We start from the raw sequence: 24,521 nt of genomic DNA, 5'->3' as shown, positions 1-24,521 counted from the left end.
CTGCTGTGGCTAGACTGCTTTTGGTCCCTGTGCTAGCTAGGGTGACTCCATAGCATATGATGAGGCTTTATATTTCTCGGGGTTGCACCAGATACAAGCATGTGCATCTCTTGAAAGTTCCTCAGGTTGCCTGACTGCTGCTCATTATCCATCATGCTTTTCTATGCTAATAGACGGTCATAAGCATTTGTCCACAAAGGCTTAAAGTGAGTGCAAATGTTCTTATAAGGAGACAATGATTTCAGAAGCTGCAGCTTTAGGAAATACATGTAAGGAAAGGTTACAGCAGACCAGAACATCACTACAAAGCAGAATTACCTCAAAAAGCAAGTCAGTCTTTTCCTCCATACATTCACATTCTGCCAAGAGCACAAAGTGGCACCATAGTGGAATAATAAATGTTAGAGGTAACTCTGTCCTGTGGCTTATCCAGATCCATGGTGCCGAGTTCTCTCATAGCCATAGGGCAGATGTGGTCAGTGGGATGTGAAACAGCTCCTAGCGCAGGAACCACCAGCCTAGAGGCTCTTTCAGAGGGTAGGCTGCTACTCAAAACCCCTCTGTTCCCTGTAGAGCCTATGCAAGACTGAACCCTTAAGCAAAACAGAGCTGTGTGCAGTGCTTTCCTGTGGCTTTGTTCTCATCTGCAGCTTACGTGTTACATACCAGGCCTATACGGGAAAGGCTGATTTTCAGTTGGTGTCTGTCAAGATATCGGGGCTTATTTTTGTACACCAGTAACACAGAAACTGCTCTGTGCTCTACACCTATCAGGATATGAAAGCCCCATCTTGAATTCAGTGGTGCTTCTAGTTTGCATTAGACAAAACCTGAAAGAGACAGGAAGGACTTGGGATTGTGCAGTGTATCATCCTGACTGCTTTGAAGAACATATCTGGGCTCACGATGCTTATCTGTCACTGCCCTCTGCCTACTGTCGCGTGTGCAATGACAGCAACGCCAGTAATAACACCAGGCTGCTCCAGGACATCAGTGCAGCTAAGCTGACTTGTTTCATTGGAGGATGTATTAGCAAAAATTAATTTTGGTCCCTCTAACATGCCTGATGTACCTGAAGTAGGATAGAGGCTAGGTGGTTTGCTTACTTTGTCTGTTACGTTCCATATCAGGTCCTTGCTGAGCATCAGCTTGACCCCTGAAATGGCCTTAGGGCAGATCTATGTGAACCCCGCTGAGGGACAAATTAATATGTTGTGTTACAGCAGGGCTGTATAAGGAGACAATCACATGGGAGGTGTATTAAAACAGTAAAGTCCATCAATGAGAGAGAAAATTATATGTAGGGGCAAATAAAGCAGGAGTCCATACTATCTAGATTTTAAGCAGTTCTGAAGTAAGATGGTTCCCCTAGCCAAGGTGAACAGCTCTTTAAGAACATTCTCAGAAGGCATCTGAAAAAAAAACCCTTCTTCCCCTACTACCTTCTATCCCTCCCTTCCTTCCTGATGTTACTGAAATGGACAATAAATTTGAATAGACACAGCTGACGCTTTTCAAGTCAACATGCTGTTCGCTAGGCCGGGTCAATAAAAAAAATTTTGCTGCACAGAGGTATAACCTAGCAGCAAAGTTGTAATGAAAGCTGCATCTAATGAAAGCAAGCCTTGAGAGTGGCAGTCTACTGTAACATACAAAGAAATTCCTTTTGTTAACGTTAACATTTGGCAGCCAGTGTAGAACATATTAGGGCATTTTAGTTGGATTTTAAAGAAAGAAATTGACACAGAAAGAAGGTAATGATTTTTTTAATAGGGGACCTCTCTGGGGGTTTGTGTTCATATCACAAACATGCACTTTATTACATTTTATGGAATGGACTTTAAATGCCAGTATATACAAGCCAACATTTCATTATTGGAGTTTCTGTTTATTCACTTGCCATTGTCAGTCTGTTCCCCTTTGTCTTCTTATGCTGCTCTTTGTAAAAACTGTGATTTATGAACATATGGTTTAGATCCTTCACAATATAGTGTGGTGAAGTGGTTCGATAAAGAGTTATTAAAGTAAAAATCTATAGTTTTGCATGATTTGCCCACCTTGTGCAGGAACCCTCATTAAGAGACTCTTCTGCTAAGCAAACACTGCATGCATGAGACTGTAATATAAGCTACATGCTGAAAGGGCTCACTCAGCCAAAACTCCTACTGAATAGTAGCCGCTGCAGGCAATTACAGTTTTGCCTACATAACTGCAGGATTACGCCCTCAAAGTTATGAAAGTCGCATAGATCAAAAAGGCGGGTGGTGTGTGGGGGAAATCTGCCATAAAGCGTTCATTTTGAAATCAGGAAATAAAGACTTCCAGTAGCCTTAAGCTGCATAGTACCAAATGGCATTTGGTTTGCAAACATAAGTGTATGCGTGCCACATATTTAATTTATTTTTTTAAAAAAAGCTCTCAGTCCTGCTGATTGCAGGATAAACAAGGCTGACTGGCAGTTTCCAGAGCCCACTTAGAATCTGAGTTTCTGCAGAAACATAACACTGTTTCAGCCTAAAATAGAGAATGAAAGGCTGATAGAGGTCATTGTATCTCAGCCCACACATGGGTTTTTCACTCAGCAGCACTTCTGGCTTGCCACAGCTGCACAGCCACATAAAAGAGGCGATGACAAATTGGCCACTCTTGCATATAGCTGGAAAGGAACGAGAGCTGCTTATAGTAGTTAAAGCTGAAGGAGGCACTGTCCAGGATGAAAAATAATTTGTAAGGAAGACACGGGAGGTGGTAGAGTCTGCTCAATGGCAGCACAACAGGAAGAGTATAAGAGATGGGTTACAAAACAATTCTGCTGCCTATATTTCGTGTTCCCAAATCTCTGAAAAAATTCAGTTCTACAAATAAAAAACCCTCCATCTGTCTCAGGGATGGATAACTTCAGCAAGTGAGGATTACCTCAGTGAGTCTGACACGTATTAAAAGCAATGAGGCATACCACTTCACTGATGCCAGCAGCACCGAAATCACTGGTCTGGTACCACATCAGCCCCAGGGCAAGGAGGCACCATGCACGGGAGCCGTTCATCTGTGCACAGCACACTGCTGCCTTCGGGTTCTCTTACTTGAACAGAGGAGCTATTGAGACAGCAATCACAGTCCCTCTGCTACTGTTATCTCTGGCAAACAAAGAATAACAGCTATAATCCTACATCCTCGTGGAGATCTAAACTAGAAGGTTCCAACCTGCTTCAGAGTACCAAGAAAATTTTGCCACATGTAGTGCTCTGTGGCCTGCCACATGCAGTCCTACGCATGCATCTCCGGCCAGGTGAGAAGCTGGATGCTGGAATGAAAAGCAGATATGAGCGCAAGAGCCCAGCATAGCCTCTCAGCTGAACAAGCAGTTGTCCAGAGTCAATGTTGCTAATGCTGAAGCACCCTTTGCATCATCTTGTACACCCCACACAGTTGTCTGCTCTGTACCTCAGGAAACACAACAGAGTGTTTTGTCCATGTTGGATGCACTGAGGTTAGATACCTAGATGCCCATGGGCAAGATTCCACTCCTGCTGAAGCAGGAGAATTAAGCAAATAATTTCTACTAAAAATATAGGTAATAAGCCCAATAAAACACATTGACCAGCATGAAAAACAAAGGGAAAAGCAACTTGGAGTAGTGGTCTACATTGCTGGGGTTCTGAATTGTGAAATAACCAATAATCCTGTGCATTTTGTTTCTCAAGACACATTTGATTTTCTCATGAGTTTTCATGGTCAAGTCACCGCAGTTAACATTATCACTGGAAATCTCAATGCTTGTAAAGCTGATTTTCCGTTTATAGCTGGCAATGGAGCTGTTAAGGATGTTAGTGATATTGACTTCCTCCATTTCTTTAGTGAGTTCATTTGGAGGCCTCTAGGAAACAAGAGTGTAAAGTTAGTTTTAGGGTTTGTCTTCTCCTGCAGAGAATAAGTGCTGTAATGAAAAAGGAGACTGTAAGGATAAAGAGAAAAGAGCACAGCTTCATATATGTTCATCCCATTGTTCAAACATGCCTTTCAGCTGCTGCGCATTTTTAGGAGTGCCTGAAGTCCCCGAAATGCCTGTGTTTCCAGCACTGTATTTCTAGAGGTGTTTTGAGATCTCTGAGCAAGTCTCACTCTGTCACTGAGCAACCCAACATCCATCTCCTACAAGACGTCTACCTCTTCACATCTACACAATAACTTAATGGCTGGAGAACTCAGCATCAGGGTGGGAAATCTCTTTTCCCTCTGACAGGATTTGGACCCTCAATGACCGCTGGACTATAATCATACTTGACTATTTAATTTCTTGCACTAAAGCAGAGCACTTTGGACAATTCACTCTCTCTCGCATCCCCCACAGAACGCTGCGGGGCTGATGTTTGGTACTGTCTTCTGGGAAGGGAGGAAGAAGAGTTCAGCTTTCCTCTGGTAGAAGAAACTACCTTCCAGATCAGTGTTCTAATCAGAGTTACACTGGCTCTTCTTTGGCTGCATCTTGAAAGGCTCAGAGGTGCATCACGCTCTAACATGAGGTCAGCTCAGGGCTACAGACCTGATTCTAGTGGTAGGCCAAAGTACCTTCCTGTATGTGGTCCTAAGAATCTAACATGACTGTCAGCTAAAGCTGCTGCTCTTTCAGCTGGTATGCAGAAGTCTATGTCAGGGGCACAGCAGTCTAGTGCTATTCATGCATTCGTTGCACACAAAAATTAATTTAGTGACAGTTAGGAGAAGCAATTGTTACTGTATCCATAACAGGGAGACCATTTGTCTTATTCAGTTAACGGAGGACTAATTATTGTTGATCCAAGGTAACTAGGTTTATTAAGGTAGATCAGGCTTTACCTCTTGAGGTGCTTTAGCTGCACACTTTTGTGATGAGCTGTAGTGAGCCACTGCATATTCCACAAGGGCACCAAATATGAAGCTGAAGCAGATGCCAAGGTAAACGTCGATGGCCTTAATGAAACAGTTGGTTTTCGAAAGTGAACTTCGTGAGCCAATCATCAGAGTTGTCATGGAAAGCACCGTTGTTACTCCTTGGAAAGCAGAAAAGGAAAGACCTCTTGTGGACACTTTGGAAAAGGCTAGGCCTATTCTTCTTCACATGTTGTCACTCTATTGCTAGCCAGATAGAACATACCACTTCTTACTAAATCCAGGTCATCCATCAACTGAAATGATTTTGTAGTGCTATCTGCTAACTTCACAGAGGCTCTCCCTGCCTTTGACAACATGGCTCCAATAGGCACTTGACTCTTATTTTTCTTGGTTTTGGTAGAAAAATCGCACCTGCCCCTGCTGCCCACTCCAAAGCACATCACAAAGAACATGTGCTCTGTCCTCTACACTCTCGGCTGTGAATCTACCATAAGCCTTGGCCATACACAGCTCTGCAGGTGGGCAAGTGTGCCTGCCACAGTGTACCATCCATGCTTCATACTGCTAACCGAACTCTGCCACAAGTAGAAGCAGAATGTGAGCAGACCATTTATCACAGAGCAGAGAGCTCAAGAAAACTACCATCTATCCAGGCCTCAGAGGCTCCCCTGCCTGCTTAAATCTTCTCCCTTTCTCAGGCAATAACTCACCAATGCAGGTTCTTGCAGGCACTGAATCCAGTGTGATCCAAAAAGAAACCCAGGACAACATGACGAGCAGAGTGGAGGGCACATAGGTCTCCAAAATGAAGTAAAGGACATTTCTTCTCAGCTCAAACTGCAATATCAGTCGTGGGTAACTGCCTGTTCACAGAAGGAAGGAACTCAGTGAACATGAGATTCCCAAGGACACTTGAACTGCAATTGTGACAGCCCAGCACCAGCCCTCCAGCTGATTTACATCGGCAGAGCTGCAGTGAAATTGTGGGAGATGCATTACTTATACAAGTTGACATCTTGCCTCAGAGGTCTTACTTATCTAACATATCCTAGATTAGAGGACACATACGCACTGCACTGCTGGACAAGAGACATCTAAAACTATGTGTGGCTTGCAAAGGGGCTGCTTAACTTAATCCACATTTTATACCAGTGTCTTAACTCAGAGTAGAGAAGGGCTGATGCTATCACCTATTCGCTCATACTCAGCACGGCATGTTTTTCCCAATAACTGCTTTGAAGGGGTGTTGCCAAGTTCAGTCTTGTCTGACGGCTGAGAAATAAACAAAAGGTTTTTCTCTCGGTTTCAGTGGGCTCTGGCTCACGTCCCAGAGCATCCCAATATCTTATCATCACAGGGAATTAGACCCCTATATTCATTAGTAATTTGTGATCTTTGGTAACTGTGTCTTTTTGTGCTCAGAAAAAATTCAGTCAACTTTTTAAAATCAGTTTGTCGTAATACTGACATAAGGGTTCTGGGGCTGGATTGCTAGTATTTTCAGGAGCTATTTCTTCTGTTTAAACAATAGTTCCCTTTGAAACACAGAAACAAAACCTATGTTGTTCATGGGCTGGGTACACTACAGTAAACAACAAAACATTGTTATTTTTAAAACCTGGTCGTTCTAAGGAAGTTTTGCTCCCTTTCATAGTGTCTGTGATTGGAGAGAAGAGTATTTATACTGATAATGAAAAAGACATTGAATTCTGATGTACAAAGGGATCTTATTCCATCATGAGAGAATTCTAATTTACAAACAAAAGTATATTTTAAAAGTTAATTTTGCTCTCAGTTACTGTAAACATGGCTCTCTGCAGTGTTTGTAGTCAGCACACCTGGGAGGAAGGGAGAATTTCTTCAGGTATATATGGAGAAGGAAAGAAGTGGAGAATTAAAAAATAAAAAAAATTGAAAATCCATCAAGTGAATACAGTGTAATAAAACCCCATCTTTCTGTCGATTTCTGTCTTACAGAATATCCTGATTACAACTAATTGGATTTCACCATCTTTCTGTCCATCTCTTTTGGTAAGATTAAGATTTGCTAAAGACTTTGCTCGTTCAGGCTTGAGTCAAAAAATACTGGCCTGTAGAAGGGAAGGGAGGTGGGAGGGGAAATACTTGAGAGCTTTTCTTGTTTTTCCATTCACCAGTTTACCTGTTTCCTGCTGTGACTTTGAGACCAGGGTATAGTAACGTTCCACTGTGTACTGAGAGAGCCGCAACTTTTCTATGCCATGGACAGAGTCATTTCCTCTCAACCACATGAAGATGACATCATTTTCATCATATCCCCCTAAGAAGAACATAAAAAACCATATTACTGTGGTTTAGCCAATAAAAGCCCAGCTATTGCCCTGCCCTGTCTCCTGGGATGTGGGCACAGAAACATGATCCAGGCATTTTAGGCTGGACAAAGACTCTCTTAATTGTGTCAGAGTATGGGTGGACATTGGCTGTTCCTTCACTGCTGTACTTTCAGTCTGCTGGTCCAGATTTCAACAGAACACATGCCACTGTGAGTGATGCATAACGTGCAAGGCTGCCGAGAACATGGGGTATTTCTGTTTTAAAATACATTACCATTTTAAACAGATTATATATTCCTGTCATCCGCAGTTTGATTACATGTAGCAGGATAAAACTACTGCAGCAATCAACACTCAAACATAGTCTCTTCAGTCATGAGAGGAGAGCAGGAGAAATGCAGTGGTTAAGAAAAGAGAACACAGATCCCATTGAGCCCCTTACCACATAGCAGAAGCACATTTCACTGAATTGTCTATTCAAGTGCTTAAAAATACCAGAAAAGGCATTTTCAGTTAGTCAACTAACTCTTGTTTAAGTTGCAAGTAGCAAACTGGAGCTGAGACGGCTATGTGGTTATGAACCAGGCTCTTCTGACTGGGTATGTGTTGTCCAGAAAACTTGCTAATAAAAGCAGCTTTTTCTACAAATCATTCCTCCTATCCCAAAGGCTTTAAGTTATTGAGGACAAATAAATGCATCCGACATTTAGGTAACACTGAATTCCTGCCTCAAAACAGTAGGACAGATAGAATCATAGAATCAAAGAATTATTAAGGTTGGAAAAGACTTCTAGGATCATCAAGTCCACCCATCAACACACCACCACCATGCATCCTAAACCATGCTCTGAGTTGCCACGTCTACACGTTTTTTTTAACACCTCCAGGGATGGTGACTCCACCACCTCTCTGGGTGGTGGTGATGAGATGAGATGATGAGACGAGATCAACAATTCAAGAAGTTATCAGTAAACTCCATATATGCTGGCCGAGTAATTGCCTCCAGGAATGTAAATGAAGGCATAACATGACCTAAGGTTGGACTGAAGGACACCTCAGTTTGAGGGATAAAGGTGCCTGCCATTCACTTCAAAAATTTCACTTAATTTAGGAAACAAGCCTATCAATCTCACTAATTTGATTCTTTTATTAAGTGCCCTTCTTTGAGAAAATGAGTAGGAATGCTTTGATTCTGATAGTACCCTGTTCGTCGTGATAGAAGAAATAAGATGTAGTTGCAACTGTTTTTTATCTAATTGCGTTTTCTTATTAGACACAAATTACCAGAGCTTGAGTGTGATGAACTCCTAAATTAGGTGTCCAGGGTATGAATCCCTGCGTAGAATCCTAAGCATGTGACTTTTCAAAGTTTCTAAGCAGTTTTATAAATTGTGGTTACTCAGGAAAATTTTATAATAAATGATAGATTGTTGTTAATTCGTCTGGTGTATATTTAAATAGCATTATTTCTGGGCACTTATCCTAATGAAATCTCCAGTGAGCAATGTGCATGTAATTTCATTGGAATTACAGAGCAACTGAGCATGATGTAGGACACAATCACTTGTAAAACAGGCCCAAACAAGCTATGCTTTAGCAGAAGAGGCCAATCATTATCATTTCAGGAGCTATTCTTTGTAATAAAGTTAACCACGGTGAAGTAATATGATTTTAATGTGCAAATAATACGTGCTTCCCTAGGTGCTTCGCGCTGCAACCCCAGAAGTTAAAATCTGGTCTTTTCAGTATTGAGATTTTTGATGTTCCTTATTGTGACTTGGAGTGGGAGATGGTTGCTTGCTTGTTGTGGAGCTTCACAGACAGATAGAGAACAACAGCACTGCTGTTGCTGAGCTCCTGGGGAAAAGCCCTGTAGTGTCCTAAATTTTTCTGGAGTCTTTCCCAGCCAGCTTTGCCATGGATGAGTTTTTAATTTAACTGAAAGCAGAACTCACTGATTATTCCTTTTCTTGAGACTTCCAAGGCTGAGACCCCTCCTGTTGACGAGGGTCCTATCATCTGCATCACTGTAAGAGGCGGCCCTCGTGGAGAAGCAAATGCCACAAAGTTGGGCTGGGCCTTAGTTTCAGTTCATGAGTTTGAGAGGCACGTTCAACTCATATTCTAGTAACACCATCTTATTACAGTGGAGGTTTGGGAGGTGCAACAGGTGGTAGATAGCTAAAAATGTGAAAAGTTGTTCCTTGCTGTACTCCACCCTATGCACTTACCCCACAAGTTAGTTTTGAAGGAGCTGTGTGTGCAACAGGGACCGAATTTGGAAAATCAGCCATTATTACTTCATCCTTTCTGTGCAAAATTGAACTCTCTACACTTTAATAAAAATATTATTTATTACCACTCTTTTTATAGAAATTGCACAGTGACAGGAATGCTCTAAACTGTGGATTACAACACAAGCATTTGAAGAATGATGAAGCAAAGTTTTCTTTTGGACATTAGTGTTTGCAGGATTAAAAGTCTACCTGAGAAAGCCACTGTGATGAATGCAAATATTCAAGATGTGTAGTTACATATAAATAAACAAATTTAAAATAAAGCCAGTTTCTTCTAGAATGTTATACTTACAGCTTTCTAGCTGCAGTCTGCATGTTTGTGTGTCCATGGGATATTTTGATAAGTCCATGTTACAAGCAACAGTAGTAGTGATTCTGTAGGAAAAGAATGAACTCCGAAAGTTGCAACAAAAGGACATAATGAAATATCTCTGTTTTTCATAGCAAACTAGATGGCAAAGACTCTGCTCTGTCATTTAGATAATTGTGACCTATGAAATGAATGGACTGATATAATCTGAGAGAACCCTCCTTAAGAAGATATGCTCTCTGCAGCCACACTGATGAAAATGTAACTGAAGGAGGAATTTTGCTTTGCTGTGGTGGGAGATTTGGTGCAGATTCACATTTTTTCCAGTGCTACTGTTTGCACATCTTGAGAAGTCACCACTTGTCACCTGAGGTACAGTAACTACACTGCACACATCATCTGATGTGGAGGGTAAATGGATCTTACTTTGCATCTTTACTTTGCAGTTAAGGTAACTGGGACACAGTTACTGTGAGCTGAGAGGAGATGACACTGTATGAATTGCTAATGCAATTACAGTGCACATTTCTGCAGTACATGTACAAACATGCTTTTTGCTAAAAAGCACAAACCATGGCTACATGACACTGGATAAGCAAATAGTTTCCCACTGGCTGTTCAACTTCTACTGTTATGATATCCTCTCTCCATTCCTCCTTTGCCTCCGTCTGACTCTGCTTGACTTGTCTTGGGTAACACCTAAACTTGTGAGCTTTCTGAGCAGGCACTGTGCTCAGGACACAGCGCATACCATGATGGGGAATCCTGATCCTCGACTGGCATTTCCAGGTAGCCAGAACGGGGGGTAATGGATCAGAAGAGTATGATCACTGTTGGCTTGTTGACCCCAAACTCACTACCTGTGACAGCTGGTGTCTGCTTCATTTCAGCATAATTCTGGAAATCTGTTCTGAACCAGCAGCAGCAAAGTCAAAGGTTGGTTTACCTTAAGGCATACAAGATAGTGCCATTAGAGAACAATCTTATTAGGCGGTTCCCCACAGTGACATCGTGCAGGAAAGACCTTTTTGACTCCACAATGTATGTGTCTGGTACCCAGAGCAATTCCACTAGACGAGCATCTAGTGTGAAGCTCTTGTTGCCATGGAAGACCAACCGGGGGTCTGTCCAGCGCTGCCGCAAATATATAGTAGCTGTGTAATCCTGAGAAAGAGAGGAAAACCTGTGAGGATGCATGTTACAGTGTAAGTTACGCTTACACGGCATAGCTGGGGGAATGCCATGTGCAACAAGAGGCAGAGCACGCATTTGTTCAACCTGTTGAAGCTCAGCTTCAGATGCATGCAGTAAATGTCTTAGATGTTCATCATAGTTTTATTTACTCTATCACATTTCTCATATACTTACACTCTAAGGTGAAGTGTTTGAGGACTAAAGATTATACTCACAGTACTTTTTTTTTTATATGAGCAGTTATTGTAATTGATATTTTTGTGTACATTTGCAGGTAAGAAAATATATGGGAAGTGCACACATGAGGCCACTGTGCAAGTCACTGACATTAAAAAGCAGTCATAGTCTAGAGTTGGAAAATGACACACGTACTATAAATGTTATCGTGAAAGAGACATTGGTACTTTAGAGAAAAAGGTAAGCAAATCCAACCTGTTGCTTCACTGAGGTCTTAAAAGAAAACCCCAAACAAATTAAAAAGTGAAACTTGTAGCATCTTTTTAAATAGGAGTTTTGAATCTAAGGACACTAGGATTAACTTGAGTTTAGGCTGCCAAAATCTACTTGCAGTGACTGGAGTATTTTCACCGTGCCCCATCAGAAAAGCATAAGGAGTACGCAGCTCTGAAGAGAAATCTTTACTGAGCCTTCTGGACAGCACAGGGCAATGTTGTACTATTTCACTTCCTTCCCTATAGAGGAATAAATACAACCAAGTAATGCCTTTTATTTTCAAAATATCTCTGTCACAGACAGACTGAATCTGGCAATTGTGTTAACAGCATGGAGTTGCTATGTTTTACCACAGATATGCTGCCTGTCTGTGGAGGATGAAGCAGTTCTGTTTCATTCCATCTATAATCTTTAAATGCTTTAAGAAAAAAGGTGTAAGTACTGGGTGTCAGCATTAGCTTTTGCAACTTTTAAAATTTTACTCTCAGCCTGCGTCAAAAAAAATCATGTCAAACACTGCGCTGTTATGGCTTTCGATACAGTGAATTATAATAGTGACAAAAGTGAAGAATCCTAATTGATTTCCAGCTTTTATCAGGGCACAGAGTAAGCCTCTGCAATGTTTTCCATGTGGTCGAAGCAATTTAGCTGGACCATCAAGAAGAAAAACTCCAGAACAGGAGCTATTTTACAAAGCCCTTTAATTAAGTTAGAAGTATGTGAAGAATTGATTTTATTGGTTCTGCTCCTTCCCCAAAATGAAGAGCTTTATCAAAGTTACAATATTTTATTTCATGAACGTGTTTAATTTGAGGTGGGGGAAGGAAGAGGAAAAATAAAAAGTCAGCAGTGGTCTTGAAAATGGTGAAATTAAGTGTTGAAATTGTTCCTGACTAAACTTCTGACTGTTTGGACTGAAACTATTTGCTGAATTTACCCAAGCTGCTCATAGTTCTGGTCAGCCTGAAACAGCATTTTTCAGTGATCAGTGTTTGAAATCCAGCTGTTATCAGAAGTGGAGGGAACCAGACTTGTCAGTGGTGGGAAGATGTTCTCTAAATATTTGAAAAAAACAGTTTGGGGTTTTTTTTGTGTGTGTGTGGTTGTTTTTTTTTTTTTTAATTCAGATGACCAGCCCTTTGAGCCTCCAACTGTGTTGCAGCTCAAAACCTCATTTCTCCGTCTTGGGAAGAAACCCTATCTGCATGCCTTCAGTCAGTGCCAGCACACTCAGTACCACACAGGACTGATTTTTTCCATTTCAAAGGGGCCTGATTTCCAGGAGGTGCTGAGTTTTTGATCAGTAGGACCTTTGGAGCCATCGCTATTTACTTACAAGCCAACATTACCATGGCAGCTACATAGTTTGCAGTATTAAATGAGCCCTGTTCTCATCACACCTCTGAAAGTAGTCAACAGACACAGAAAAGCAAAGCAGCTTGAATATGACAGTTAGTTTCTGTGCTGAACACCCAGGAATGACAAGTCTCTCGGGCAGATCCTACTCTTATCTCTTATAAAAGTTCTTTCACTTACCATATCGCTCTCGGATATACTGGAAATACTTGCAATGTCCAGACTCATTGCAATTTGAACAGGTTCTCCTGTGGAGGGAAAGAAAAGCTTAAGCAGAGAGAAAAGGAAGAGTGAAAGGCACAACAAAACTGTTCAGGATGCTGTGCAGCATGGGCACTGCTTGCAGTGTCTCATGCACACAACTCTCTCTGAAACTGCAGAAGCCCAAAGGGTCAGACACAGTTTCAGAGCATTAGGCTCACAAATAACGTCATGATCTAAAATAAAGTTTTCACTGTTAGGGAGCTGGAGTTTTGTATTTGGTGATGGTAGCAGAGAGCAAATATCCATCAGCACTAGCTATGAAGATCAGCAGTTTGGGTAAGCAACATTTCAGTGGCATTTGCTGAGGGCAAGCAGCCAGGGCCAGTTTATCCCTTGTCACCCTGGCCACAACACCTGCACAGTGGAAAGAACAGTGACCTTTATACAAAGTAGTTCTCACACACAGATCTCTGAGGACTTTCCACATGAAGCTAGCAATTGGCATCCCTGTTTCTCAGGGAGGAAAAACTAAGAGGCAGAGTAATTCAGTGGTTCCTGAGTCCATGCGCCAGGTAACAAACCAGAAGCGCAACAACGTTTGCCTCTTTTTATTTATTATATTACTGTTCTATTTTCAAACAAATTTTCAGCATTCAAGTCCTGAGTCTTGGTAGTCCCCCATTTTGTGACACTCGCTCTTAAAATCTACCACAAGAGGGCAGCTCCTCCCCAGTAAATGTCAGAGCTGGGGGCTGGCGAGGGCCCACCACGTCCTGCCGCGGAATCAACAGCTGGCTTTGAGGAGTGGAACTGTTGTAGCAGCAGAAAGACACAAGCTTTCCCTTAGGCTGTGCCTGGCTTGGCTAATCCCCAGTCTGAATTTGGGGCTCTGAGTAGGGCTTGGTGCTTTCCAACACAGCCCTCTCTGCCTAGGTGACAGCACAGCAATGCCTTTCCTCGTGGGAGTTGATGAAACTCCTTTTCATCAACTAAATCACACAGTGCAAGGGACACAGTTTCTAAGTCTCCTTCCACATGGTTTTCATTTTGAGTGGGGTTTTTTGTTTGTTTTTGTTTAATTGTTTTAAACTGTTCCAAAATATATCTCATTTGCAAAATATGTATATTTTTTTGAAGTAGAATCATGGAATCATTAAGGTTGGAAAAGACCTCTAAGATCATCAAATCCAACTACCAAAGTAGCTGTCATTCATGTCTTCCATCTTCTTTTTAGATATTTGGACGCTTGAAGCCCGCTTAAACTAATGACCAGGGGGTAGATCTGTGAGGACCCCACAGCCTCTGGCGGAAGTCAAACTAGTGTCCTGACCATTTTCATTTAACATTTATTGCTGTGGTAGGTGTAGGCTAGTGTAGATGCAGTTAATCTCCCTTACATAATTCAGAAGCATCTGTTCACTGATGTGATGGGATCTAAAAGAGCTTTTCTGTTCCTGCAAGAGATCTGACATTCTAGGCATAACAAGCTGGTAAATTCTGTATTGTCCCAGAAATCTGGGAAAGAAATGGTCAGAAAAAAGAAGCAGCTCAAAGCTGGCAGTAGCAGAAGGTCAGTCTACAGGAGCTACAGTGGGAAACATCCAAGTCCTGGTGAAAGCTGGTGGGAAATTTTTCTGTTGAGCATAGTTTCATTAATGGGTTCTGGCAGAAAAGCAAAATTGATAAAAATTTTCATAGCTGTTTTTAAACTTTCATTGACATTTTTCAGGTGCTGAATGTCATTCTGAGAAACCCTTTCCTCTGCAAGGGTGGGAGACCTGACACCCAAATTGGACTACAGTCTCAGGTAAGTTTCTAAATACTTGACTGTCCTTCAGGTGCTCCCTGCTCCGTAGAGTTTTGTGAGGGTTTAAAGCAGGTTTAGTTTGTGTCTCAGTGTGAAGTGAAAGCATGTGTCAAAAATCAGCATTTCTGGCAAGAACAGCTTTATTCCTCTATAGCCACAATCTACTAAATAGATAGACATGAACAAAAATAAAACAGAAAATCACAAGGGTCAGATTCTAAACAAAAACATGTACAATTAGAGCAGAATTTAGTTACTCTGACAGGTCTTTTGCAGCAGTATTGAAGTTTAGAAATTCCCTATTCTTAACCTCATAGACAGACATGTTCTCATGTCCCACACGTGCATGCACAATCTATTCAAGGCAACAGTAGATACACAGAAAGGAGGGCAGCCCTGGCTACTAGCTAATTTAAAAGGAACAAAACCTTTTGAACTGGGGCATCCTAAAGAAAGCTTAAAGCATGCTCTCCCCTCCCCACAAACCTTATAGACTGTTCTTCAAATGGTCAAATGTATGCAGCCAACATACCACCAAAATAGGGCCTGAGGTATTTGTTGTATCCCATGGTGAGGTTCTTAAATCCAGGGAGGGATGTTGTGTCACTGCCATGCAAGTCAGATGTGTGACCCAGGGAGCACCTCCTAGGGACATAAATACATACTGTTACTTGCGGCCAGGCATGCTGGGCATATCTGCTCTACAGCTGCAGCAGTGTTTCCAGCTTGTGCTCAAACAAGCAAACAAACTGCATAAAATGCTTATTACAAATAGGGAGATCATTGAAATCACAAGCACTTGCTCACGTTGTTTATCTTGGCTGAATAATTGGCACCTTGAAGAGGTGGGAAAACAGCAAACAACCTCAGCTGAGAGCTATAGGTTTGCACACATGGTAACTTAAGGATGTTCTTAAAATGTTCCAGACAAATCAAGCAAGGTCTGTATATCACAAGTCTTAATAATAACCTGCAATCTCCCCCTTCCCACTCATCCTCATAGAGTCTATATAAGGAACACACATTTATTTTTCCTCCTGCTTATGACAGCCTGAGACAAATCTTACTGACCAACAGCACCTCCTCCCTAATTACTAGTCCCCTTAAGAAGTTTTCATCCTCTTTTGTTAGTGTCAGGCAGTGTCCCTACAGTACTGGCAGGATAAAACCTCTGAGTACACTGCAAGGGGAAAGGTAAAGCACTGAGTACTTCACAGACACCAACAAATCTTTGCAGGCTGAATCACCCTTAGCTGCTGTACATACAGAGGATTCAACTCTAATTTACAATGTCAAAATTAATGTTTTGTGGATGGACAATAAAGCTAGTACCTGACATTATGAGGCTTACAGATCTGTACCGTCATATAGACAACTAGAAGGAGAGGGGTTTTGGACTGTAAAAGGTAAGTTTTATGGTGCAGTGTCCCTGTGTGGTCGGGTGCTCACTTGATGAAAATTTAAATGAGTAAATTGTTAAAGAGTTTGTCACTGCTTTGTGAAGGGCTGAAGGAGGTGGAAGGCAGTGCCTCTGCCTCTCCCCAGAGCCTCAGGACCACTGGTCTATGGAGTAAGAAGCTTAGCAACGTAGTTACTCAAAGCTCTGATGATTTTTTTTCTTTTGTCCCCTTTAAAGCTGGGTTAGTGGTCCTTGGAGCTTTGCTGCAGGTTTTAGACCAAAAAGGGCCTTACAGCAGAACCGAACCAGTTAGTGCACAGTATAAACAAAAATCATTCAAGAAATTTAGGACTTGTAGTTCCAGGGATGGTAATAACACAGTTGGGAGTCCTGTAGGGGACATTTCCAGCAAAAACTGCAAACTATTCTGGTCCTGAGCAGGAAATAAGGGGTTACGCTGTTCATGTACATACTGTGTTTTGGGGACCTATACAGATTGCTGTCTTCTGTGCCACATCCCTCACTGCACCCAGCTTTCTTTGGATGGGCTCGATAATTGGAAGCATAGTTTCCTTTTGACCCACGTTATTTATATGAAACTTAATGCAGATGTGCCCTGTAAACCAAAACAAACACTCTGCTTACCTTTGGGTTGGAAGGAAAAGACAGCAACTGAAGAAGCAAAAATATTTGCAAAACATCTCTGGAGATTATTTCTGTGTTTGCTTTGCTTGTCTGTGAAGCAGAAAAGAAAGGCAAAGTTTTGTGGTTTAAGAAAAAATATTTTAAGGGAAGGGGACAGGGAAAATAAACCCTGCATAGTCAGAACCACACACTGTGGGATGTTTATCACTCCCAACACATAGTGGCTCCTGCCCTTTTTTCTAGCTTGTGTCATTTTCAGAACCGTGCTATCCTAACACTTTCCACATAAAAGACACTAGCAACAACTGAGGTCCTGAAGTCCTTGACAGCATCACCAGATTTTAGCTGCCACTTTGTTTTTAGATAGGGCTTTTCATCTTTCAGCATGGGATGGTGATTAGCTGCTGTTGAGAATGGCACCATGGGAAGGGATTTATTAAATAGGAAATGTTCAGGCAGTTCCTAAAGGCAGACAGACTCTGAAGCCAAGTGAGATCCTGCCCACATATGACAGATTCAGCATCTTTTAGTCCAGGGCTCTAGTAATCAGCTATGCAGAAATATTGCAGCTCTGTGCTCCATTAGCTTGTACCTGAGATAAACCCATGGTATTAATAGTAACATAAAAGTCACTCAGCGTGCAGTACAGGATGAAATCATTCCACTTTAAATAGGTTTCGTTGACTTTTCTGGGAGTGGAACCAAATCTTGGCCTCTGGCCTGAGACTCCCACAGGCTTGTGCTGGCCTTGGAGCAGGTGCCTTGATGGGCAACTATTAACTGTGCACTTCTCTGCAATTTTGCTCCCTGCCTGAAATGCTGCATCAGTTGCACACCTTTTTTTGAGTGGATGGATGGTGCTCTGCCACACACCTGATGTGCGTTGCCACAGCAAGCTGCTGCAGGATGGGCTGGTGAGTATGACTGCCACAGCTGCCAAGGGGAGATCTTTTCTCAGCTGTCATTAGTTTGAGCTGGAAACACAATACTGCTCAACCTGCTCCGCTACACTATTTGAAGTGTACCCCATGTGTCAGAGTTTTCCTACAGATACTGGCAAGATAACAACATTCTTGGATACAAGTCTTCCTCTTTATTATACTGTTACAAATTAGGAACGACTGTGCAAATCTTTAGTCCCTGTGCCCCTGGCACCAGTGAGAGCAAGATCCCAGCTTCAGGTTCAGTGCCTTTCACATCATACATGGCCATTAGGGCCTCAACTTCAAACCTGGCTGTTCCATAGTAACCCAAATATCAGGAGTTTTCTGCTTGCATTAGATTCTTCCTGCAGTAGTTTGCCACAGCCCAGAGGACACTCTGCCTTCTCAGCTAGTTTTACAACTCTGGTGCCATGGGACAGTAGGATTCCAGGCAAGGTGAACATCTTTGCCCATACACAGCCAGGAGAAACACCTGAACATTCAAGCGCCACAAATGCAGGGCATCCCACTGGAGAAAGGATGTTTTTAAAAATAAAATAAGCTCTAATATCTGTCCAAAATCTGAATGCTTAACAAGGCTTTGCACTTCTAGCCCTTTTACTAAACATGGTGTTCAGATGTTTCCAGATGTTACTGAGTGATCCTCACTATAATGTGATCATGCAGAACTACAAAGGGAATCATTTACCTGCTCACAGCAATGTTAGACCACAATTTTGGTGGGAAAGAAGAAGGATCAGTCCAGATAATTTAAAGAAGAATGTCTAGGAAGAAAGGATAATTCTACAAATTAGTATTTAGTTAAAGTGTGAAAATTTATGAACTTCAGCTGAGGAACAACTCATGAGCATCTGTTTCACACAAGGGCTGTGATCACTAGCATTTTGGTGCATCAGAATAAGTTTCTAAACAGTTTTATTCTATCTGATCCTAGTTACGAAGACATTATTTTGAAAAAAGCAAGCCAAATTCTATTTATTTTGATGACTGACTAATGAATGGCGACCTCCTACGTGGTAAAAAGCTGCCTTGGGACCCTGTTGTGTCTTCAGTTAACGGAAGTGAAGTGCGCACTGCAATGTGTGCTACCGCTTCCTAGTCAAGACAGTTGAAACAAACTAACTCAGATAAATTTATAGCCACTGCTGCCACAAACCTGAGCGAACTACACAGTCTAAATTTCTCTGTAACTCTGCTAATTCTTTGCCAAACAAGGAAAATCTTGTTTTCCTCCTTCGGAGGATGGCTGTGAAGATAATAAATACTTCAAAGACTGTGAGACAGTGAAAGGGAGATCTGTAAGTAACAGAGCAAGAAACTAGGCATATCAAAGTACTTGTGGGCAAGAAAAAGGTGATACCAGTACCCAGAGCAGAATATATCCAAAGCATTTCTTTACTACTCAGTGTATCAGTTAATACACTGACAACTCTGCTTTTTTAGTGCGAGAGCTTTCATCAGAGGTTACCAGCTTCATTGGTACAGTATACTGGGAAGAAATTATTGTAAGATTGCATGTAAGAGAAACAGAAATATGTTTCTCTGTCCAGTAAAGAGTTTCAGATTACTGTAATAGGAAAAAAAACCCCAAACCTTAACACACGTTAATTTGGACATTTTTTGATGGTCAGTGAAAGTACCACACAGGCAATACCAGATCAGCAGTAGTCATGGAGGCAGTAGTAATACAACTGGTGGAGAGATTGCTTCCAACGCCAAAGTTATATAGAAATCATTCATTATGTAGACTCAGAGATAATGAAAACCTTGAGAATATAATAGCTTACTCGCTCAGCTCTGTATTCTCCCTATTGGCTGTGAAAATTATATGAAGATGCAAGTATTGCAGTAAAATAGATCCAACCAGAGTCCTCTGTGGAAGGCTGTGTCCGCTCCCAGAGAATTTAATGAAAGAATGCTTCTTTGCACCAACCAACAACAGCAGTATGCATCTCCACTACAGCTCAGTCTGTGCTTCCCCAGTTCTGCTTTATTCTCTGTCTGTGAAGGGGTGGTAAGAGTGAAGACAGAAAAGGAGGAAAAATCACTGGCAGCTTCAATAACTCTGTTTATAGAGAATGGGGTGTGAGGTAACAGAGATGTACACTGTCTCCTGATGGGGCCCGAAATGGTACCCAGGCTGCTTTGCACCACTGCCAGGGTAACCCATAGTGACAGGCTCCTTCATCTCCAGCAGCGATAAACTGTGATGAAGCCAGCAGGAACCACTGCAGTCCTGCATTACCTCCTGCTTCACCTCTGAAATCACCGTCTGTCTCTCACTGCACAGAGCAGAAAATTAGCATATTCTCGAATTTTCTACTGCCTGATGATATCCCAACACCAGGCAATAGAAGCATTTATGAGAGTCTAAAAAGCCACCCAGAGGACCAAACCCATATGACCAGTTTACTAAGCTTAGGGTAATAATTCACAAGGTCAGATTTTACTAGAGCCAAATTGCTGTGGCTGCAGAACATGCCACACAGGCAGGCATGCATCTCAGAGTAACACCTGGCTAGGGGAAGAGAAAACAAAATAAATGCTGAAATTAAAGCAGATTGCATTTAGTTTGCCCATTTAGGTGTTGCCTCTATTTATTGCATAAAGTTAAGATTTTTATGATGAACTCAGGCATAATTTGTCTGTTCTATTTCCTTTGCACTGTGAAAGCTCTGCAGGAAACACCATATGCTGCTTGTGCTGTGGGCAGGGCTGGTTCATGAACACTGCTAGGCACAAGCGGTCCAAGGGCAGCCTGTGTCCCACATACCAGGTCCTTGGATAGACCCCTCAGCACCCAGGACTCCCTTGCACCTGAAACCTCAGCCTGCCTGAACCAAACGCAAGTGAGTCCATATCTGAAAATTTTATGCAGCCATTTTCACTGGGGCATTTTCACAAGTGCCCTGATTCCCAGGCCAGGGTTTGGTGGACATCACTTGAGGACACTTATTTTCATCTCAGACAAGGAGAGATGTGGATTGTTTGGCTTTGCCGTGGCTTGGCTCTGCTGGAGGACCAGCGCAGCCCTTGCAGCAGTTTCACAACCTTTTCTCTGCCCAGGCCCAGGTGTGTTGCTCATTCATGGTCAACACGACCAGCACACAGGAATGGTGCTACAGAGAGAGAGTGGACAGAAACAGAGACTCTGCTGTTGCTCCCTGTATTCGCTCCTGAGGAATAACTTTCCAGGAGAAAACATCACTATACCATCACCAGGAGTTTCCAGCTTCACGACTGACCCTTTGCTGCACCATTCTGTGCGGAGCTTTCTTTGGCCACTGACATGAATGCAATAGCTGGCAAATAAAGTTACAAAATTGTGAAAGAGGCAAAAAGCATCACACACCCTGGGATCAGACTTCGATGGCTTTGCCAAAATATCACTTCAAGGTCTATATATTGGTTTATCTAGAAGAGGTGTTGAGTGATTTAAGAGAGATATAATCTGTCTTCCCTTTTTTAATGCTTCTTTTTTCTTCTGCCCAGCCTGAACTGTGAGCAGTTGCCTGATCTTGAAAGATGACTGCTTTGGGGATGTGCATGGGCAGGGGCTTTTGTAAGGAAAGGTTCATGGCGTGACAGCTGCTGTGAGAGTCAGGTATTTTGATGATTTATGTTGAGAGCTGTTCAAATTTTAACTTACTGACCAAACAAATCATTAAAGGCTTTCATTTTCAGTTGATCTAAAATTATTTGCCTCTCAATTTCCTCAACTGTAAACTTTAATGTGAAATAATTTTTTTAAACTTCAAAGCTTGTTCTCCCCCCTCCCCCCAATTCAATTGCTTTCTTTTTAATTTTTGAATGTTGAAAACCTATTTTGTCAGGCCAGGAGAAAATCTGAAGCAACTGCAAGGAAGAGAATGGAGTTAACTACAGGGAAACGCTTCTGTGCAATATTTTTATGCAAGCTACTCTTACTGAAAACCTTAGTTATTTGACGCTAAAATCCCTTTACACAGAACGAATCTCATTATTACAGAACTAAAAAGCTAGTGGGATCCTGTCATGTGTCAACAGAGACATAAGCTCACTCCTCGGCTGGTCAGGACAAAAAGGGATATTAGAGGCTGGTGGAGGAAAAGGGGATGGGAGAACCTGGAAGCAGTGCCTGTACCAGCGGGTGGGTAATACTGAAATTAATTGTTTCTGATCTTTTAGCTTCAAAAATCCCTTGTTTATAATATTTGCTGACTAAAACAAAAAATTGAGAAAAGACTTCAAGTGTATTAAAGAAGAGAAGGTAAAACAAAGCACATAATTTTGGGTTGAAAGGAATGTCTCATATTGACTTAAGTCTTTCATGTTTTTGTATTCTGGCAAAACCTCAGAAAGTTTCTGTTTTGGTTGGAACTCAAGCTATTTCTGACCTGCTTGTTTCCGTGTTTGAGAAAATCTGAATTCAACCAGGTTGTTTAACAACTTGAAGGTCATTAACAACTAGGAGGTCACTATTGGCCCGTTTTTGGCCTGGAAGAGCAGGAGATGCATTTCAAAGCAGACGCTGTGGGAGCCCAGGCCCCAGAAAGGCACGTGCTGGCTGTGGTGGGGTGCGACACCAGTGCCAAGGGCTGGATGCTCAGCGAGACGCCAGCTGCTTCATTCTGCTTTTGATTTTTCCATTTGCCTTGAGTGGTTATCTGGAATCATGGGCAGTTAAACAGTTGACCTCATGGTACTTGTAGAAATTCTGCAAGAACTTTTGTGAACTTCTGCTCTGGGTAAAAAATAAGATTCTCTCCATCCACATCACTGTCATTACATCACATGAAAAATTACCTCTCAATTCCAGAAATGGCAGGCACTGCTAGGGTGACTCGCTGAGGCCATAGCACACACCTACACTTGCTCAAGGCAACCCTTACTGCGTTTCAGCGCTGTGTAGGGACCAGCCCCACGTACGGGCTGGTCTCCTACAGCAGGCAACAGGGAGCTGCACCTGCACCCACAGGCCATCAGCAACTACCCAGAAGGAGTCCCAGGCTGCGTGGGACAAACCAACACTGGTAGCTTAAAAATACAAAGCCCATTCCTAATTTCATATGCGCTGATACCATAAGTAAGTGGCATGTACATTTATATACATAGACTTTATACATAGTACTGCTTTTGGTATGAAAGAGAGGGGAATCAGACCTATTATTTATGTGACACCCCATAAACTGCAGGCCAGATTCCTATCTTGTTTATTCCAATGAAAGTCAGAAGCAACTCCAAGATATAAGAAGGGTTTCTACATAACATTAGATTCAGGCCTTATGTAAGAATGTTAAGACCATGCCTGAGTAATGCATTTATGTTTTCAAGATGTAAACTCTCATCCTTTAAGCTGCTTGTGGGAGGTGGCAGCTTATGCTCACATCTGCCCACCCAGCATGGTACACAGGTCTCTCTGCAGTTTGCAGGACTGAGTTCTTTAAATACATACAGAAAGTCTTAAATTATATCAAAATGAAGGTTTCTGAGATTTACTTACGTGAAATAAATTCTTCCTCCAAAATGTCAAGTTTGGCTTCTGTTTGGTCAATTCATTTGCTCTAAGCAAATACAATGTACATAAAATCTATAAATCATCACACTTTTATACAGAAATTTGGCATGCTCCAGGCAGCTCTTTTTCTCCTGCACTAGATTCCTTAACTCTAGCTCTAATCTCAACTTGCCTGCAATTGTCAATCTCCCATGGCTGCGGATCCGTGAGCTCACAGCTGCCTGTGCTCAGTCATGTTGGGCAATTATTTCAGGTTTCATTCACTCGGCAGACCTGCCCCTCGCTGCAGGCAGGGATCCAGGGCTGGGTGCAAGAAGTTCATCTTCCCTCCTCTAACAGTCAGACAGCTCACAAGCCCAGCAACGTTGCTTTCTATGATTTTTGCTCTCTACTTGCCAACCCCGTAGCTGTAACCCTATATATATGGTCCCTCCCACCTCAGCAGTTCTGCTCACTGAGTCTCCTCTATTGTGTATGTGCAGGTATTTTATGTGAGACGTAATTATTCTTGTTCCTATCAGCTGAGACAAGCATGCACATGATTAACTCCCTCGCGGGACACAAAATGGTGTACCCCAAGTACCTTCCGAACTGTACACACAGAGAAAAGGATAATGACCGTAGGTACTTGTTACATTAGTGGTAAACAAAGTGAAGGTGGTTTACTGAAGAGCTTTACTGAGTGCTCTGCTCAGTTCTGGGTGTGCTGGAAGAGGAAGTGGGAAATAAAAGGGAATTGGTATGGAAAGATTCTCATGTGAGCAGAGTTTGGACAGAATGAGTGTCGTTTAGACAGAAGGGAATTGGGGGGGCACAACGCTAAAATAAGGCATTCATAGAGAAAATACATCAGATGTTTTGTTGCTGATTATTCTCACATTCTATCAGACTGAGGGCATGGTCGATACACGAAAAGGCTACAGCAGACACACAGCCACAAAGTCCACAGTGAACATGTGAAATTTTTTCTTCCAAGCTTCCAGGTAACAGGTAAATGTAAATTAAGAAACCTGCAGATATACTGGGTAATTTTGGATTGCTTTCTTTGGTCATCTTTGATGGCCACGACAAAGGGAAAGTTTCCCTTGTAGCACTGTGCTGGCCAGTCTTCATCGCAGTTTTCTGTACCATCTCCCGAAGCGTGTGTTGCAGGCAGACCCGCAGGGCTGTTAAGCAATGAACGTGATCTAGTCAAGCACTTGCTACGTGCTCTGGCCCACTTCTCCAGGAA

The 24,521-nt window shown here is 42.2% G+C and overlaps 1 protein-coding gene across 3 annotated transcripts; it reads right to left on the bottom strand.

Moving 5' to 3' along the window:
• Window positions 1–1,750: 1,750 nt before the first annotated feature.
• On the bottom strand, window positions 1,751–23,730 carry GABRP (gamma-aminobutyric acid type A receptor subunit pi). Of its 3 annotated transcripts, none has more exons than XM_075102204.1 (10): window positions 23,276–23,730; window positions 16,850–16,939; window positions 15,338–15,450; window positions 12,975–13,042; window positions 10,738–10,955; window positions 9,774–9,856; window positions 7,034–7,171; window positions 5,583–5,735; window positions 4,837–5,030; window positions 1,751–3,877 (listed from the first exon to the last, which is right to left on the bottom strand). In XM_075102204.1, exons 2-10 carry the CDS (start codon window positions 16,903–16,905, stop codon window positions 3,563–3,565), a joined length of 1,338 nt encoding a protein of 445 aa, XP_074958305.1. In that variant the 5' UTR covers window positions 16,906–16,939; window positions 23,276–23,730; the 3' UTR covers window positions 1,751–3,562. The 3 variants fall into 3 exon arrangements, with proteins under 3 accessions (XP_074958305.1, XP_074958304.1, XP_074958306.1); XM_075102203.1 differs by having other exon boundaries at window positions 23,463–23,680; XM_075102205.1 differs by lacking the exon at window positions 23,276–23,730 and having other exon boundaries at window positions 15,292–15,450.
• Between the last annotated feature and the right edge of the window lie 791 nt (window positions 23,731–24,521).

Source organism: Phalacrocorax aristotelis, chromosome 8 (assembly GCF_949628215.1).
Source record: "Phalacrocorax aristotelis chromosome 8, bGulAri2.1, whole genome shotgun sequence".
NCBI classification, from domain to species: Eukaryota; Metazoa; Chordata; class Aves; order Suliformes; family Phalacrocoracidae; genus Phalacrocorax; species Phalacrocorax aristotelis.
This window is presented reverse-complemented; position numbering and strand designations above follow the sequence as displayed.